This window comes from Sinocyclocheilus rhinocerous, unplaced genomic scaffold (assembly GCF_001515625.1).
Source record: "Sinocyclocheilus rhinocerous isolate Xijiao unplaced genomic scaffold, SAMN03320098_v1.1 scaffold984, whole genome shotgun sequence".
Taxonomy (NCBI): domain Eukaryota; kingdom Metazoa; phylum Chordata; class Actinopteri; order Cypriniformes; family Cyprinidae; genus Sinocyclocheilus; species Sinocyclocheilus rhinocerous.
The window spans coordinates 887,855-904,138 of record NW_015643603.1 but is presented as its reverse complement, the minus strand read 5'-3'; the positions used below and the strand labels follow the sequence as shown (position 1 = coordinate 904,138).

The following is a 16,284-nucleotide window of genomic DNA, read 5'->3' as shown; positions in this document are numbered from 1 at the left end:
ACTGGTAATTTCTGCCAGGACATTACCCATTAATTTTTACATACACTTCCATTAACCGTAAAACACAACGCATTGAAGTGCAAATTTGAAAATATACTGTAGATAAAACACCTGAAAAAAAACTGTACCGAAAACTACTTCCTTTTAATACAGTACATTGTGTCCCATTTTTACAGATTTTTTGTACAGTGTAGTATTAAAAAATGACTGAGATGAGTAGTTAAACGGAGCAAGTATGTCCTGATCAATTCTGATTGGATCACAGTCTGAACAGTCATTTCCTGCTCCCTGGGATTTGCTGTCATTCCTTGGGTCCTGCGAGATTGAGGGGAAAGGAAAGGAGTGGTAAAGGAGAGGGGGAAGGACAGAGAGTTCAGGAAACAAGGGATCAGACAGGAAAGCACAAAGGAAAATGTCACGGCACGAAAAGGGTGTGGCGCTGTCATACACGCATCACTTCCTTTTCGATGGGCCTCTTTGATGTCTATCAGCAACAGACAGGCAACACGCAAACAAACTCATGCTCACACACCCCAGATACAGAAAGACGGGGTGCAAGGCAAAAGTGAAACAGACCATGAGAAAAATCACGAGTGTGAGACAGAAAGACGATGTAATCTGAAAGAGGAAATGAATGACAGTGAGTGACTCAGCTTTGACCTCACATTCCCAAAAACTGATGGACACTAAAATACAATCATTGTATGCTAAAGGCAACGTCAGCTCAATAACTGTGACAAACTGAGCAGAATATGGCCATGACAATCTGCGGAGTATGCTTGGAGATTGTCATTGCATATTATACCCTGGATGAAGAAAAGAGTATTTGTCATGTCATTGTGATCTTGTGGAATTATGGGCCGAGAGGCCATATATTCCTGAAAATAAACTGAACTGAAACTGAAACATGACAATCTGTTCCCTTTCAAACAAACACAATCACTTTACATATGTACACCTATACATACACAGAGAATTATCAGCACACACACGGGCCTACTGCTACACACAGCATTTCCACTTCAAACACGAACACAGCATGACAAACATGCACGCACACAAAATCTAGCAAGAAGACCAGAAAAAAGTCAAAAACCACTTCAAACGCTTCAGATTTCTTCAAACGTGTGTGCTTTCTTGTGTGCATTTTTAAGCAGTGTGAGTTTAGAACTTGTTGCAAACCCAAAATATTTAGGCTACTGGTGTTAAATTATCCAACATGACAGAGCTATTTATTCAATCTAAATAAACAAGAAAAGCAAATCCAATCAAATCTACAACATTTACAAAAACACTGTTAGAGTTAAAGGGGTCATATGATGCGATTTCAATTTTTCCTTTCTCTTTAGAGTGTTACAAGCTCTTGGTGCATAAAGAAGATCTGTAAAGTTGCAAAGACTAAAGTCTCAAATCCAAAGAGATATTCTTTATAAAAGTTAAGAGTCAGCCACACCTACCTAAAACGGCTCGTTGTAACACGCCCCAACACACCTACATCGCTCTGTGGGAAGATTTGCATAACGCCGCCCAAATGTTCACGGAAAGAAAGGCGGCGTAACTTTTATTCTCGCTGTAGTTTTGTAGAAAGGCGGGGCATAGAGGAGAAACAATAATGTACAGTATGTGGAAAATAATGTGTTTTTTTAACCTTAAACCGCATAAACATTTCATTACACCAAATACTGTTCTTTTTAGCAGCATCATATGACCCCTTTAAGACGTTCACACCAACACAAATGTTCTGCATGAAAATTCGGTCAGATTTTCACATGTGTGATCTTAGTTCTGACCAGTGGCAGACAGGATGAATGTAAATGCAAATTCACTCTCTGACAGTAAGTGGCATTTTTAGAAAAGCAGTAATAGCCCGGTTACCCCTGCACACAAAGTGCTACTCAACTTTGCATTTCTGATGCTTAGCAAAATAGTCTGTTCACGAGTGGCACCACTTCGTAGGACATTAGGGCTGTCAAAAAACAATTCGAATTTTGAATATTCGTCGAATTTAAAATAAAAAAAATTTTCCACACGAATTTTAGGTGTGCGTTAAGGAGGCAGCCTTATCAGTGGTGCACGAGATGCGATGACGATGTAAATGTCATTGCATTTTTATGTTTTTGTTAACCTATCCAGTTGAAGCCACTAGATGCGGCGCTGCTGCGTTGTTAATTACAAATATTGCGGGAAAAGAGAACATCAATGCGGAGAAGATCTTGTTTACGTCAAAACTGAAACCAAGCCGTTCACACAGAACGCATATTTCGCAGAGGGACATCTATCACCGTTGCACTCGCGTCTCACACAAAAGAATGTGTTTAGAAAGCCATGTAAAATTAATGCAAGTTCAATTTTGAAAAAACATATCTCGAGACATTCCACTGCAAACTTAAATGAAAAATGCACTCTGAAATGTGTGATTGGCTTTCAGCCTTTGTATTAAACTATGCATACATACATTATGCAGTTTTGTTTATAGTTGTTTAAGCAACTTAATTATAATTGGTTTATAAACATTATTTTAAACATTATGCACTTTTTTTCGCAGATAGTCATGTTATCTTATGCTTTGAATGATGCGCCCTCTTGTGGCCTCAGGAGAGAAGTCAAAAGCTTTTCTTCACCCTAACTGAAATTATGCATTTTAAATTTGAATATAATTCGAATTTTGATAATATTTAAGTAAAAAATTTGAATTTAGTTCTTCAGCCATTTTGACAGCCCTATAGGACATGTGACCAAAAGTGTGAATCTTATTGGTTGGTCAGTTTTCTTTGCAGTGCAATTAAAAAAAAGATTATAACACCTCTCTGTAAAAAAATTTTACCTGTATTAACAAATTAAAAATGTTTATCGTAACAAATTTTCACACCAAATACTTGTCGATGTGGACGTACCGTTAAGTCCATTCATCAACTATTATTAAATTTCTTATGATTTCCATCCATGGGAATCAGCTGGAATGAAGGAAGGAAGGAATCAATCAATCAAAGCATAAATTAATGAAACAATGCATAAATCACTGAAACAATGAATCTATAAATGGATCAATCCATCTATCAATCCTAATCTACAACCATTTATTTAAAGAATTATAGACCAGACAAAGGGAAAACATGACACTTCCATTTACATCTGTTAACATAAATTGTCACAGAAACCTTAAAATACTTAGGACCCTTTCACTGAACTCTCCCTAGTCAAAATCACTATCATCATCCAAGATCAGCAGGCTGAAACACAAGGTAACATCAAACATGCAGCGTGTGGTCTGTCTACTCACCAGTCTATTTGGTCTAGAGCTCCAAGAACAGCTGTTACTTAAGTATTTCCCTTACACACACACTCAAACACCACACTCACAAGCACACACACAAGATGTTTCTGCATGGTCATAACTGCAGTGACCTTTCTTTAACAAGGCCTCAGAAATTCAGCACACAGTGATGAGAAAGAGAAAAATAATGAAACAATGTGAGAATGTCTTACACGATCCACTTCCTCTTGCAGAGGCTTGTGGGCTGTTTGCACTTCACTGTTTGTTTGCTTTGTACTTTCATGCCCTTTTTGTATGTATGTGTCTGTTGTGTTGTGATATGCAGCTCTCACTAAGGTTCTTGCAGCAGGGGTTGAAAAACAGTGGTTTCCTCTGTGCCATTTTACAGCTGTCTGGATACAGATGACAAACATAGGAGCAGGAATCAACATCATCAAACACACTGTTATTTGGAGATGCACCAGAGAAGATCAGAGTGTCCATTTTATTTAGTCTAGTCAGACCACTGAGACCTATGATCAATGTGCCTGACCAAATATCGACCCAACAGGTCAAGATACAACGGAGATCTCATTCACATGAGCTCACATATCACTGTTTGACTTTCATATAGACTTGTGCCCGTATTCGGTAATGCGATATATCACGGTAATGAATATGCACGATATTGTTATCGTGGGCACTTCTAAATACCGTGAATAATTATATATTACAAATTATTCCGAATTTTGAATGCATTTTAAGAATACTTTTCCCATAAACTGGTCAAAATGCACAACACAGCTGTATGCTGCCTGAAAGACACGTGTGCACTCTGATGTAAACAAGCGCGGACGTGAAGCACATGGCGGAACATGTGAGAGACGCTCTGGATGAAAGCGCACTTTCACTCTCTGACAGCAGATGGCGCTAAACTGCAGAAATGATAATAATAATAATATAATAATTCATTTAAATGCAGCCTTTACCCCGGAAACCCTGTAAACAAAGCAGCTGCACTACTTTCTGTTTCTGAATCGTGTTTAAATGATTTAAGCAGTCATTCAGATTTGTGTATTTGCTATGATGTTCATCACAGCGCCAAATACTTAAATATTTAGACTTAATAGGCTATTTATTTTCAAACTTTTTTTTACATTTTAATCTGGACTACAACATGCCCTAGATATTGTTTGAAAGTGTTTTGATTCTTTATTGTTCGGTCACACTTTACATTAGGGCTTCATTAGTTAACATTAGTTAATTCATTAGTTAACTTAAACTGCCAATGAAAAATTCTTCTGAACTTTCATTAATCTTAGGTATTCCAATATTTAATAACACGTTGTTAAAATCTAAAGTTGCAAGTGTGTTATTTAATGAGCTAACATGAACTAAGACTTGTATTTTTTAAACAAGGATTAATAACTTCTGTAGCAAATGTAGCTATTGCTCATTGTGAATGTTAATGCATTAACTAAGGTTAACTAATGAGGTCTTATTGTAAAGTGATACCTATTGGTCTTTATAGTTCTTTTGCACTTTAATCTGTGTAAAACTTTTAACTTTATACATTTTTCTGTATTGCTTTATTGCATTTAAATGTTCAGTTATTTTTGTTATAAGAAAAATGTTATTAAATCTGTTATACTGTATTATGACAGCACTTTTTAAAAAAACAAAATTTCAATATCGTGATAATACCACATACCGTGATAAAAGCATTAGCAATTAATCGCAACATGAAAATTTGATACCGGCATATCCCTACTTTCATATATACAAATGTACAATTTTTTTCATATATACAAAAGTATGAAAAAATACAGTTAAAATGTCTTTTAATGTCTATTAATGTACAGACATAAACATATATATTACTGGTATTTTTATGTGTTCAATACCAAAGAACAAGGAGGAGGGCACAAGACAAGCTGGTTTTATGTCACCTCTTTTAACTGAACTCCTGTGTTCAGTGATGTGATCCCTTAAACGCCAAAATGTTTCTCCGACAAACTTTTTTTTACTGGGGCATTGTATTAAATATGACTTTTTGGTATTGTATTCGATTAAAGTTTTTAATAGGTGTGCCATTTTTATAACATTTGACTGCAATTTACTAATACATTTCTGCTGAAATTTCTATATACACAATGTTTCAAATTATTCAAAACAAGTAGCATGAGAATTTAATAAAATTACTGACGACTTAAATTTCCACCTCCCTCATAAAAGTCTAGAGATCACATTAATCTCATCTCACAAGGAAAAGTAGGTGGACCAAAAGCTAGGGCTGCACGATAAATTGAAATGGAATCTCACAGAAGGATTTATTTCAAACACTCGACTGACGTTATGAAGTGAGTTTAGAGTAAAAATATGTTATTAAATGTGGTATTTTCACATGCTTTCAGATGGAGCAGCATTTACTTCACAGAGTCGTAGTTCACTGAGAAGCTATGCAAACAGCTGTCATAATCGCGAACGATTTCAGAATCGCGCAATAAAATCGTCTGCGATTTTTTTGCGTAACTTGTCAGTGAACTACGGCTATGTGTAGTAAATTCTGCTCCATCTGAAAGCACGTGATGATGATTTACTGCTGATTACAGAACCAGCTTTTTTAACAAAATGCGCATGACAATCGCATTCGATTAATCGTGCAGCCCTACCAAAAGCTTGACAAAATTTGGACACATATTAGGCAGTCTTTCTGCTTCTTTCTGGATGTGACAGGATCAGTGCCAGTTACAAGTAAATAAACACAAATAACCAATAAACACCAAAAAAAAAGTCAATCCAGCCTTTTTTTCTGTAATAAAGTAAAAGATGTTTTAAAGGTTTTTGCAACTTTAGGGATCTTATCTATGCACAATCAGCTTGTAACACTCCAAAGAGAAAGGAAAACTTGAAATCGCATCATATGACCCCTTTAATGAACCACACAATCTTTTTTATGTTGCAACACTGGATTGTAATGCTTGCTTCCTCTCAGCTGACATTCTGTAGAGGTTACTACTGTACGTCAATCAACAACTGACAACCGAAAGAAACCTAGAGAGAAGGACCATCCACAAGCTCAAACCATAAAGCCAAAGCAGCACATATGACATGCTCGCTGCCTCCATTCAGAAGTGTCATATCATATTCCACTGTGCATATCTTTCTGAGGGATCCCAACATTTGAAACTAGTGGCTGAAGTTTTATTGTAAGATCTTTGATCATTTCAGTTTGATCTTAACAGTTTGCACATTGTTTGTGAATGTGCAATGCACAATGCAATTATGCTTTTTAAAGAGGATATTATTAAATTATGGTCAAGTTAAAACTATATTGTAACTCAACAGGAAAACATGAACATCTAGTGAAACAGTAAATTTAATCTCATTTGACTTGCAAAAATGAAAATTAACATAGGACTCTTAAAGGCACAGTGCCAAAAAAATATTCAATTTAGTTCTAAAAGTTAGAGGTAGGAAAATGTTCATTAAAAATGTTCATTAAAAACTAAATTACAAACTAAATTATAGATTATATAATTGAGGTAAACGTTATAAGCGAAAAAATAAAGACATCCAAAATTAAAGACACTCAAAACACTGTGTGTGTGTGTGTGTGTGTGTGTGTTTCCCCCACTCTCCCCCTCCCCCATCCCATCCCATCCCATTTATTTGAAATACTCTGGTTAAAGATAAACCTGCTCATCACATGCTCATCATAAGCTCATCAAACAAATCACATGAAAGAGGAAATGCTAATTCTCTGTAAAAGCATTTGACTTCTGAAACTCCTCCGTTTAAGGTCCAAAACCCCTTCCACAATGACAAACACATACCTGCCCTCTGGGGCAAACAATTCAACATGATAAAAGTCCACTGGAACTAGCCAAGAAAGAGGAGAAGAAATGGTTGCACAAGAAGATCCACAGCGGGACGGTTGCAGATCCACTCTGACCTGAAAGGGTTAATTACAGCAACTAAAAATCTCATTAAGATAATCAGTCTCAATGGAAATGGAAAACTCACACTGCCATGTTTGTAACCAGATCAGCAGAAAGTTGACTTGTAAAAAAATATATATATATTTTGGGATTGTTATAAGACCAGAAATGTGAACACATAAATGCCAGTTATGTTAATTGAAGGCAATTTCAGATTCTTTCCCTCTTTCTTTCTCCAGATAAAAGCTTTGCGGGAAGCCAAAGGTGATTATTAGCAGCACTATGTTGATGTATATGGATGCACAAACAGTGGCTGTGTCTCAACACCAACTGAGATTCCTTTCTAAACAGCATTTCTGAACATCATGCACGTGTGCAGCAACCGTCTAGGTAGGAAGCTCACCGTGTTTTGAGACACAGCTAGTGAGCACAGACTCAAACTGATCTTTCCATGCCTGGCTCACACCCAGCTCTCTATACATTCATTCTCCACGGTCTCGTGCGTGTGGCAGTGGGCCTCTAACAGATGAACGGATCTCTTATTTCAGCTGCATGCAAAAACGTGGCAGCGCGTGCACACTCAAGTAACCGTATTGTAGCTGACCCTGATATTTTACCATGGTAAACACAGCTTTAGTCAAAATAACATTGTTTCTACAAAAGAAAAACACTTACTAGACTGTAAAATTAATTGTGCATTAGCCTATTGTCATTAAAAAGAAATACATTATGAAATTATTCTAAAACCTTTTAAGGAGAATACTTAAAATTACTTATATAGAGGTAATCAACTTTACTAAATATGCTATTGGGGGAAACCATGGTTACCACGGTAAATGTCCGAGGGTTCAGCAATGCATGACGGAAACCTCAAGGGTTTATTTCGCTACTGAAATTTGCACAATATTTCATGATATATATTTTATAATAATGTACCAAAGATATCTGGTTTATTATTAAATTAAACGGCATTAACCCTTCATAAAGCAATCTTGGGCACACTTTCGAGCCCCGTTTGAAGGTTTTAATAGACTGACTCGTTGCTGTCTCACCCGATGCCTTAAGAAAATCTCACTCTCCTAAAAAAAAAAATCTATTTTCTGTATAACTTACCCGCTATCTGCCGCTGTTTCGCCTTCCTCCGCAGTAAAGTCAGGGCTCTGTATGTAGATTCTCTGAACTGTGAAGTTAGAGATCGCGCTTGTTGGCCATTTCGGCTTTTATCCATTTCCAAACTCCTTCGCCAACTCTCTCCTGACTTCTGAACTCAACTTTTAACCCCGGACTTCTTCTTTGTTAGACTCTTGAGGCGCACGAAGTCTTAGTCCTGAGACGAAGCAGGGGTTATTCATGCTGCTTCGTCACGTAGACACTAACGCAATCGATTCATTTCTTTAAAAACTCTAATTAAAAGGACTTTCTGTGGACGCTGCCTGTAACCATTCAAACCGCTAAGCATCACGGGACATGAAGTCTCTTCACGTGTGCGTCTTTTGACTGTAGTAGTTTCCGTGATGACGCCAAACGGACTTTTTCAAACAGTCCCGAGCTGTTTAAACGGATGCAATGCCTGTTTTTAAGTGTCTTGGTTTAGTTATACTTATAAGGACACACTTTAAATGCACCCAGGTCAAGTCCATTACTTTTAAACTTTAATTTTTATAATTTACAGAAACATTTTCACAAGATGTAGGCTACTACTCAGAATGTCTACACTGGTATGGACAAATAGCTACAATTTATTTTATTATGTAAAAAACCTAATAGATGTCAAACCTAAACTTTTTGCATATATAGTGATAATTCATGTTTACCCCTGATAAAAAAGGGAGCAAGCCTAAGGGGGATAGAAAGAGAGCGAGAGAGTGATAATTCATGTTTAATTTTAACTAGCTTTTTAAATCATTTAAATATATTTTTTCCACATAACATGTGCCTTTTTTTCTTTAAAAAAAATACAAAATAATTATTTCACATAATATGTGTCTCTTTTTTCCTCATGTCCTGGTTAAAAACTCTAGCATAAAAGGGCGGTTAATGCCATATAACAACAAATTAACAAATCATTTGAAGTTGTTTAAATAACATTTAATTTTGGATGGGTTGGCCTGATGCCTAGAGATCCCTGATGCTGCTGCCATTGTGGACTGATACTTCCCAGACTTTAATCTGAATGAATCTGTAAATATACAAAGTAAATATCTCACACGTGTTACAGTGCTTGACCAATCTATGTGACTAAATAGATATCTAATCTGAAGTTAAATCAGAATGACTGAAGAACATTTTTCAAAAATGTGTTCACATGCCAGAGAAGTGACAAGATGAAGCAATCAAACTGAGTGAATAACCATTAAGAGACCCTGACAGCATTAAAGAAACAAGCTATCGCCCATGTGGACAAAAGATGGCTTGTCTGTGTGTATAATTTACACCAAAAACAACCACACACACATGCGTCTGTTTGCTGAGCTCGTTCATTTGCATAGGTTGTAGGGACCTTTGTGAATAGGATGAACTACAAACATTATAATTATAGAGTCAAATAAACCATACTTATAAAGTCCCAGCAGAAACTGAACACAGTGTGCCTAAATATGCTTCACAAAGGGATTTTTGTTTTTCTGATCATTTTTAAACTAGAACAAGAAAAGACTCATTATTATTTTAATGTTCCTTCAAAATCAGCAGGTCCACATAAAATCAAAACATATAAATATAAAATAAAAGCCATACATTTTATTTCTATTTGTGTTTTTCATAGCATGCACTTCCAGAGAGTGGATCCTATGGCACATTGGAACCCCTGTGCCTCACAGTCTGTGGGGAATAATTGCACATCTACCATGCCATCTGAGGTGTGTTATAAATAGTATGATCTACTTTCTGTGTCACGTGATCCAAAGACTGGAGACTACCATGACTTTCCTAAAATGCAACTGGGTGACAACCACAGTAGATCACTGCATGGAGAGGGTAGAGGTCAAAGGGTTCAAGAACAGCTCGCCTTGAACTACAGATCAAGCAATATCAAGAAAGTAGCATTAGAGTTTAAAACAGAACCATGGGATATTTTGTCCATATAATCTACTTTGTTTTACATACATTTTATTAACAATGATAGTAGAGACTGTTATACGTTCCTTAGTATGTTGTTTAAGACTGAACTGTGTACATTTCACTGCCAGGAATTTACACTCACAGTGTTTTTATAGGTGCTCTAGCAAGTGCCATGGTAATGTTGTTAGTGCATGGCAAAGCCATTCAGCTGTAATAAAATCTCACATCTTTACCTGATCTCTGGACACGACAGCAGGTCAGCTTCTGAAACATCAGGGGAAAAAATGTTACAATCATATTTGATGGAATTTTACAAGAAGATCTTTGTGTCTGCTTTTCTCTGGGTGCTCTCACTTTGTGCTTCAGCATCACCTTGATAAAATAAACCCTTAATAACAAGGATACTTGAAGTATACATTTAGTGTAGCCTGTATGGGGTCTTCTTAAAGAAATTAATACTTTCATTCAGCAAGGATGCAATAAAGTGATCAAAAGTGACAATGAAGACTTTTTCAATGTTAAAAAAGATTTCTATTTTCAATCAACATTATATATATATATATAATGTTGATTGAAAATAGAAATATTTTTTTACATTGTAAAAGTCTACACATATATATATATATATATATATATATGTGTAGACTTTTACAATGTAAAAAAATATTTCTATTTTCAATCAACATTATATATATATATATAATGTTGATTGAAAATAGAAATATTTTTTTACATTGTAAAAGTCTACACATATATATATATATATATATATATATGTGTAGACTTTTACAATGTAAAAAAATATTTCTATTTTCAATCAACATTATATATATATATATAATGTTGATTGAAAATAGAAATATTTTTTTACATTGTAAAAGTCTACACATATATATATATATATATATATATATGTGAAGACGTTTCAGAGATAAAATAAAAAATACAGTAAATACTATCTATCTATCTATCTATCTATCTATATATATATATAGTATTTACTGTATTTTTTTATTTTATCTCTGAAATTCTGCCCAACATCTAATTTTTCAGTAACAGAGTTTGTTGTGTGTGTGTGTGTGTGTGTGTATGTGTGCCCCTGAATCAAAGTGTGATTCTCCAGTAATTTCAGTTGAACTGACATTCCACTGTATCCAAAGTCTGCAGTGGAAAAAAAAAAACTAAATATATCAGGATCTCTCACTTAGGAACGTTGTGATGTCATAGGGTTTGCATCCGGAAAGGGTGAATGGGTGCTTTTAAAAAAGACGTTGCCCTGGTAACAGAGTTTTGGCTGATTCCCACCTCACTATGAGCAGCCAGTGAGTGAGTCCAGTTCAGCAAATGATCATTTCCTACGCGCACCGCACCACCCAAAACACTTACACATGCTCACAAAGTGCCTTCTAACAACTATTCACACAGTATATGCTAAAAAAAAACCCAGTTCTTTTCAAAGACGAAAACATTCAAATCATAAGCTTTTGAGAGTTGTTTCCCTTACACAAGTACTGTGGTGGTACCATGGTATAGTGATGGTAGCCTATGATATTTATATGCCATAGTATTCAAAGGACACCATAGAGCATCCAAAAACATAGTAACACCATGGTAACTTTTAGTACTGTTTGTAAGTGTTCAGAGACCATAACAACACAGAGGCTAAGAGCAGCTGCTTCGTTTCTCAGATAGACCTGATCTTGACAGCTGTCAGTCAAAGCATGACTTTTAAAGCTATACTTTGTGTTTTGTGTATCTCTCTCAGTCTCTCTCTGTCTTACCTTAGCCTGGTTGATGAGTGCTCTTAGGCAGTTGACAAAAGCCATGTTCGCAGATACCCACACTGAGGGTCAGGTTCAAAAGGTCGAGGCTGAACAGTCATGAAGGTTGCCGTGTGAGTCTGTGCACATTAACGGCTCTCTGAGAGTCTGATGGTCTGGAGTTCAGTGGCTTGAAGAGGCAGATAGGGAGGGGCCACAAGGCCATATTTCAGCTGGCCAAGAGGAGAGATTCCCTGCATACCACTGTAGCTAGCGCTAAATGCTAACACACAGCGGGAAGCATTGAAGCCCAGCCGGATCTGCTATCAGAACAGAGAGACCATACTGGGAATAGTACACCACATGAAACTTTAAAGCAATCGTCCCAGTGTTATTCCATTCTTGTATTATTTTCTTGCTTCAGTGAAATACAAAAGGAGAAGTTAGCCAGAAAGAGCAACTCTTATTTTACACCATTTCTAATTCATCACAAGGACTAAAAAGATTTGTGAGCTTAAATTTAAGTCTGTTCCACACACAAAACTATTATTTGACTTCCAAAGACTTGGGAAATAGCATATTGAACACTCCAAAATATATTCAGATTTAGCTAGCTTCATTGGAATGATAAAAACTTTACTGTGAATTACAAACCCATTTTTAATTGCTATATATAATGTTGTTAAATTTAATTTTATTTAATTGTATTATTTTACTACAGAAGTATTTTATGCCTGTTACACAGTCTCATTTTCCAGTTGGTGGTCCTGTCCCACAGATTGCCCTTTTAATGTGGATGGACTTCACATACTTCGTTGAGCATCTGAATTATTTGCTGTGAGAATTACTCAAAACCCAGAGTTCCCAAACCATTTTGTCAGCCGAACCCCTCTGACCTACAATATTTACTTTAAATACCCCCCAAGGTAACATTTCAATAATAGAACAACACATTTGTATGTTCACCGTTCTCTGATGTTGGTTAATGGTCACATGACATGCAGGTAAACAAATAAAATATTATTTTTTTTTAGTTAGGGCTTTATTTTGTCTGTTTTTATCTATTATTTTTTTAATTTTAAATGTTTATGACCTCGCAAACCTCAGGAAAACTCTGCTCTAAATGATTAGCATATGATCACTGACTGATGTTACACCCAAACACAATACACAATAAACGTAAAGTGTGTATGTTTGTGCAAATTATAGCTTTAACAGTTTAAATGATATAAATATAAAATTAAGTCAGTGTTTCTGTTCCTGGATGCCTGTCTAAAATGTACATTTTGGATGCCCCCTTTATACCCAATTCAACTGTTTAGTTCATTAGTAGAGGCTCCAAGACCTGATATGGGTATATGTCAGATATAAGGGAGACATCCAAAATGACACTCTGAGACATGTAAGCGATTTGAATTCTCAACTCAGTTTCTCCCTATTATATCAGATGTCTGCAAGCAAACAGACACACATATACTGTTTGTATATAGTTATCAGTAGCTCTGTTGAGAACTTGCACAGTCGCACCCACCACTATTGTTATGTGTCAAAGACACAGAAAACTAACAGTGTTTTCACTCTCCCACTCCAGCATGCCAGAGATCACACACACACACACACACACACACACACAGAAGAATGTGTCCCTGACCTCCGTCAGCAGATTTGTCTCAAACTCATTTGAGATACTGTATTAGAGGAAGTTCTGCGTCTCATAATCTACATTCAGCTCATTAACAGTCATCCAGATATATTCTCTATTTATCACTACATAGACAGGATCAGTGGAATTAATTTCCAAAATGTCACTCATTACATGGAAAACCTCCCTTAAGCAACCTGGTATAAAATTGCCTTCCTCAAATACACTTGTGTTGGCTCATGGCTGGATCCTTGTGAAGATTAAACCAGACACATCAATATTAAAGTTTTATCAGTGTGTGCAGTCAATTTGATTATTAATTATAGTAATAAGGACATTGAATGTCCTTATAGTTTATGCAGGCACTCTGACACTCTGATTGATCTGAAAACATAATTTCCATACAAAGTCCTAAGTGTCACCCTGCAACATCTCATCAAACATTATCATAATGATCAACATAACAATTCTCTCATCATCGTCATTTCTGTTTCTCTGTCAAAAAAGGGTTTAAAACTAAAAACAGAGAGAAGACACTGTAAATGATCTGTCAATCACCATTCACTGACTTTCTTCACATTATCTGATTTATTCTAGCTCAATCAGGAGGAAATGACAAATCAAAGCCAGTGCAGACTACAATATATGTCCTTCATTATTTCCAAACCTCTCAAAATTACTTCCTGAAGGAGTTATTTTTTTTAACATTATGTAATTCAAAGGCTCACTATGGAATATTTTCTAATAAAATGATGATTCATTTCACACCTATTTTTTAAACATTCGTATTGTACAAATGGATTCTGAAAAAATGAAGTTTGATCAGTTCCACTCCAAAAGAAAAAAAGAAAAAAGGATGACAGTAACTGAACGAAGTAAAATGAGAATATGCAAACACTTTGACAAAAACATGCTATAATTGACTGAGAGATGAATCATCGGAAAGACCTTGCACTTAGAATAAAGAGTTTCCTTAATGGCTCTGTCTGTGAGAAACAGCATACAAAATTTGAACTGAATTGAGGTAAACATAATATTATACTAAACATTATGTACACAAATGATATAAGAGCTCATAACAAACCACCAACAATTGCCATGATGCAGTTCCCTGCTATAACCGGTTTTGCTCACTCTTAAGCCAGTTTCATCCTTCCAGGGATATAAACATGTCATTTTTGGTTCCATCTTTTCAGAGAACATTTTTATTGCGTCCAGATGCGGTTGCAAATGTATTTTAGAGAGGTGTTGTTACCAGGACATGTTTATGATATGTGCTTCTGATCTCTAATAGAGGCATTGAGGGTTTGAAAGAGCAATCTGCGCACTCATCTCTCAAGAAAGTAATTTAAACCGGCTAACATTGAGAACAACAAATGTTCTTTTGACATTCAGGTCACAACTTCCACTTCCTCAGAGACAGGCTCAGTGTCGTCTTTCTCTGATGTTCTGCGTTATTATCTCCAAAGGGGAAAGATTCTAAGCTGAGAAATTCTTCTGCTTTCCTGTGCTGTTGTTCTTTTCTACTTGTGCAGGACTGACTCAAGTTATCACAAACAGCACCAACATGGATTTTTAAGATAGCCACGTTCCTTTACCTTGCATTACTTGAGATTTTGAATGGTATGACAAGCTAATGCCACCCACACAGCCAAGGCAGAAACATGTGCACTATGTCCTCAACCATCTAGTTTATGAATTTTGTATGGATATTTTGTCATCCAGCTTTTGAGTCTGAAAGCCCCGCTTCTCTGAATGCATACAACACATTATTTTTTAACCATATTTTTCTTTATTGCAGAAATAGTCAGAGAAGTAGTTCTATACTTCTATAATTTTCTGAATTCAGCAGAACATTGCACATTTAGTCTTTTTAGTTAAATTAGTGCATCATCCAGGTATTTGAAGTGTACTTCTTCTTCTTGGAATTTCCACACGACTCACACTATTTTACTACGAAATGGCATGCATAAGTATGCAAACTGGGACCTATAATTTATGCATGCACATGAGCACAAATGAGAGCGCTGCCAGCACACTGCCAACGTGTGCTCCATTTAAACATATTGGACATGCTTTCTTGCATTTGTTTGGCTGTAACAGTAAGGTCAGATGCCGTATATTGAACTGTCTCTGACATTATACCAGATGTGTTATTGAAGTAAACTGCCATAAACATAATAACTTATGTCGGGTATATATTACATAATTTTAGGCCCAATTTCCACTCATTGACAGTTGTCTGGAGATCAACAACAAAAGCCCGTAATTTAAGGCAAATCGGTGTTCAATCGGAGTGACAATCGCATAGTGTGAATTATCAAAGATGCGATATTTATAAATATTTAGCAGGCTCTGGACCTGTCTGCAGCTCAGAGTTTTACAGTGTGAAATGTGTTTTGACTGTAAATGACATCTACAATGACTTACTGTACAGCCAATGAGAGAGCAAGACACAGATCGTTTGGGGAGGAGTTGTAGACTTCGTATCACTTCTTGCGCATGCATTTTGTAAACGAGACAAAGTTGGCGGGAATTCTAGTGAAAGGTTGTGTGTGATCCCCAGTCAATCTACTGTGTAATGTGAAAAACACATAGACTTCATGAAACCTAAAACATTTGAGGACT

The 16,284-nt window shown here is 36.0% G+C and overlaps 1 protein-coding gene across 3 annotated transcripts in view; it reads right to left on the bottom strand.

The window, feature by feature from the left end:
- Positions 1 to 12,154, bottom strand: part of LOC107757534 (stAR-related lipid transfer protein 13-like) — a 58,470-nt gene extending 46,316 nt beyond the window's left edge. For 2 of the 3 annotated variants that reach the window (XM_016575040.1, XM_016575041.1), the window contains exon 1: positions 8,308 to 8,649. In XM_016575040.1, the coding sequence (XP_016430526.1) occupies positions 8,308 to 8,422 (115 nt within the window). In that variant the 5' untranslated portion in view covers positions 8,423 to 8,649. Of the gene's footprint in view, positions 1 to 8,307; positions 8,650 to 10,487; positions 10,519 to 12,035 lie in introns of those variants that run through there. The other variant, XM_016575042.1, reaches the window with a different exon arrangement.
- Positions 12,155 to 16,284: the final 4,130 nt, after the last annotated feature.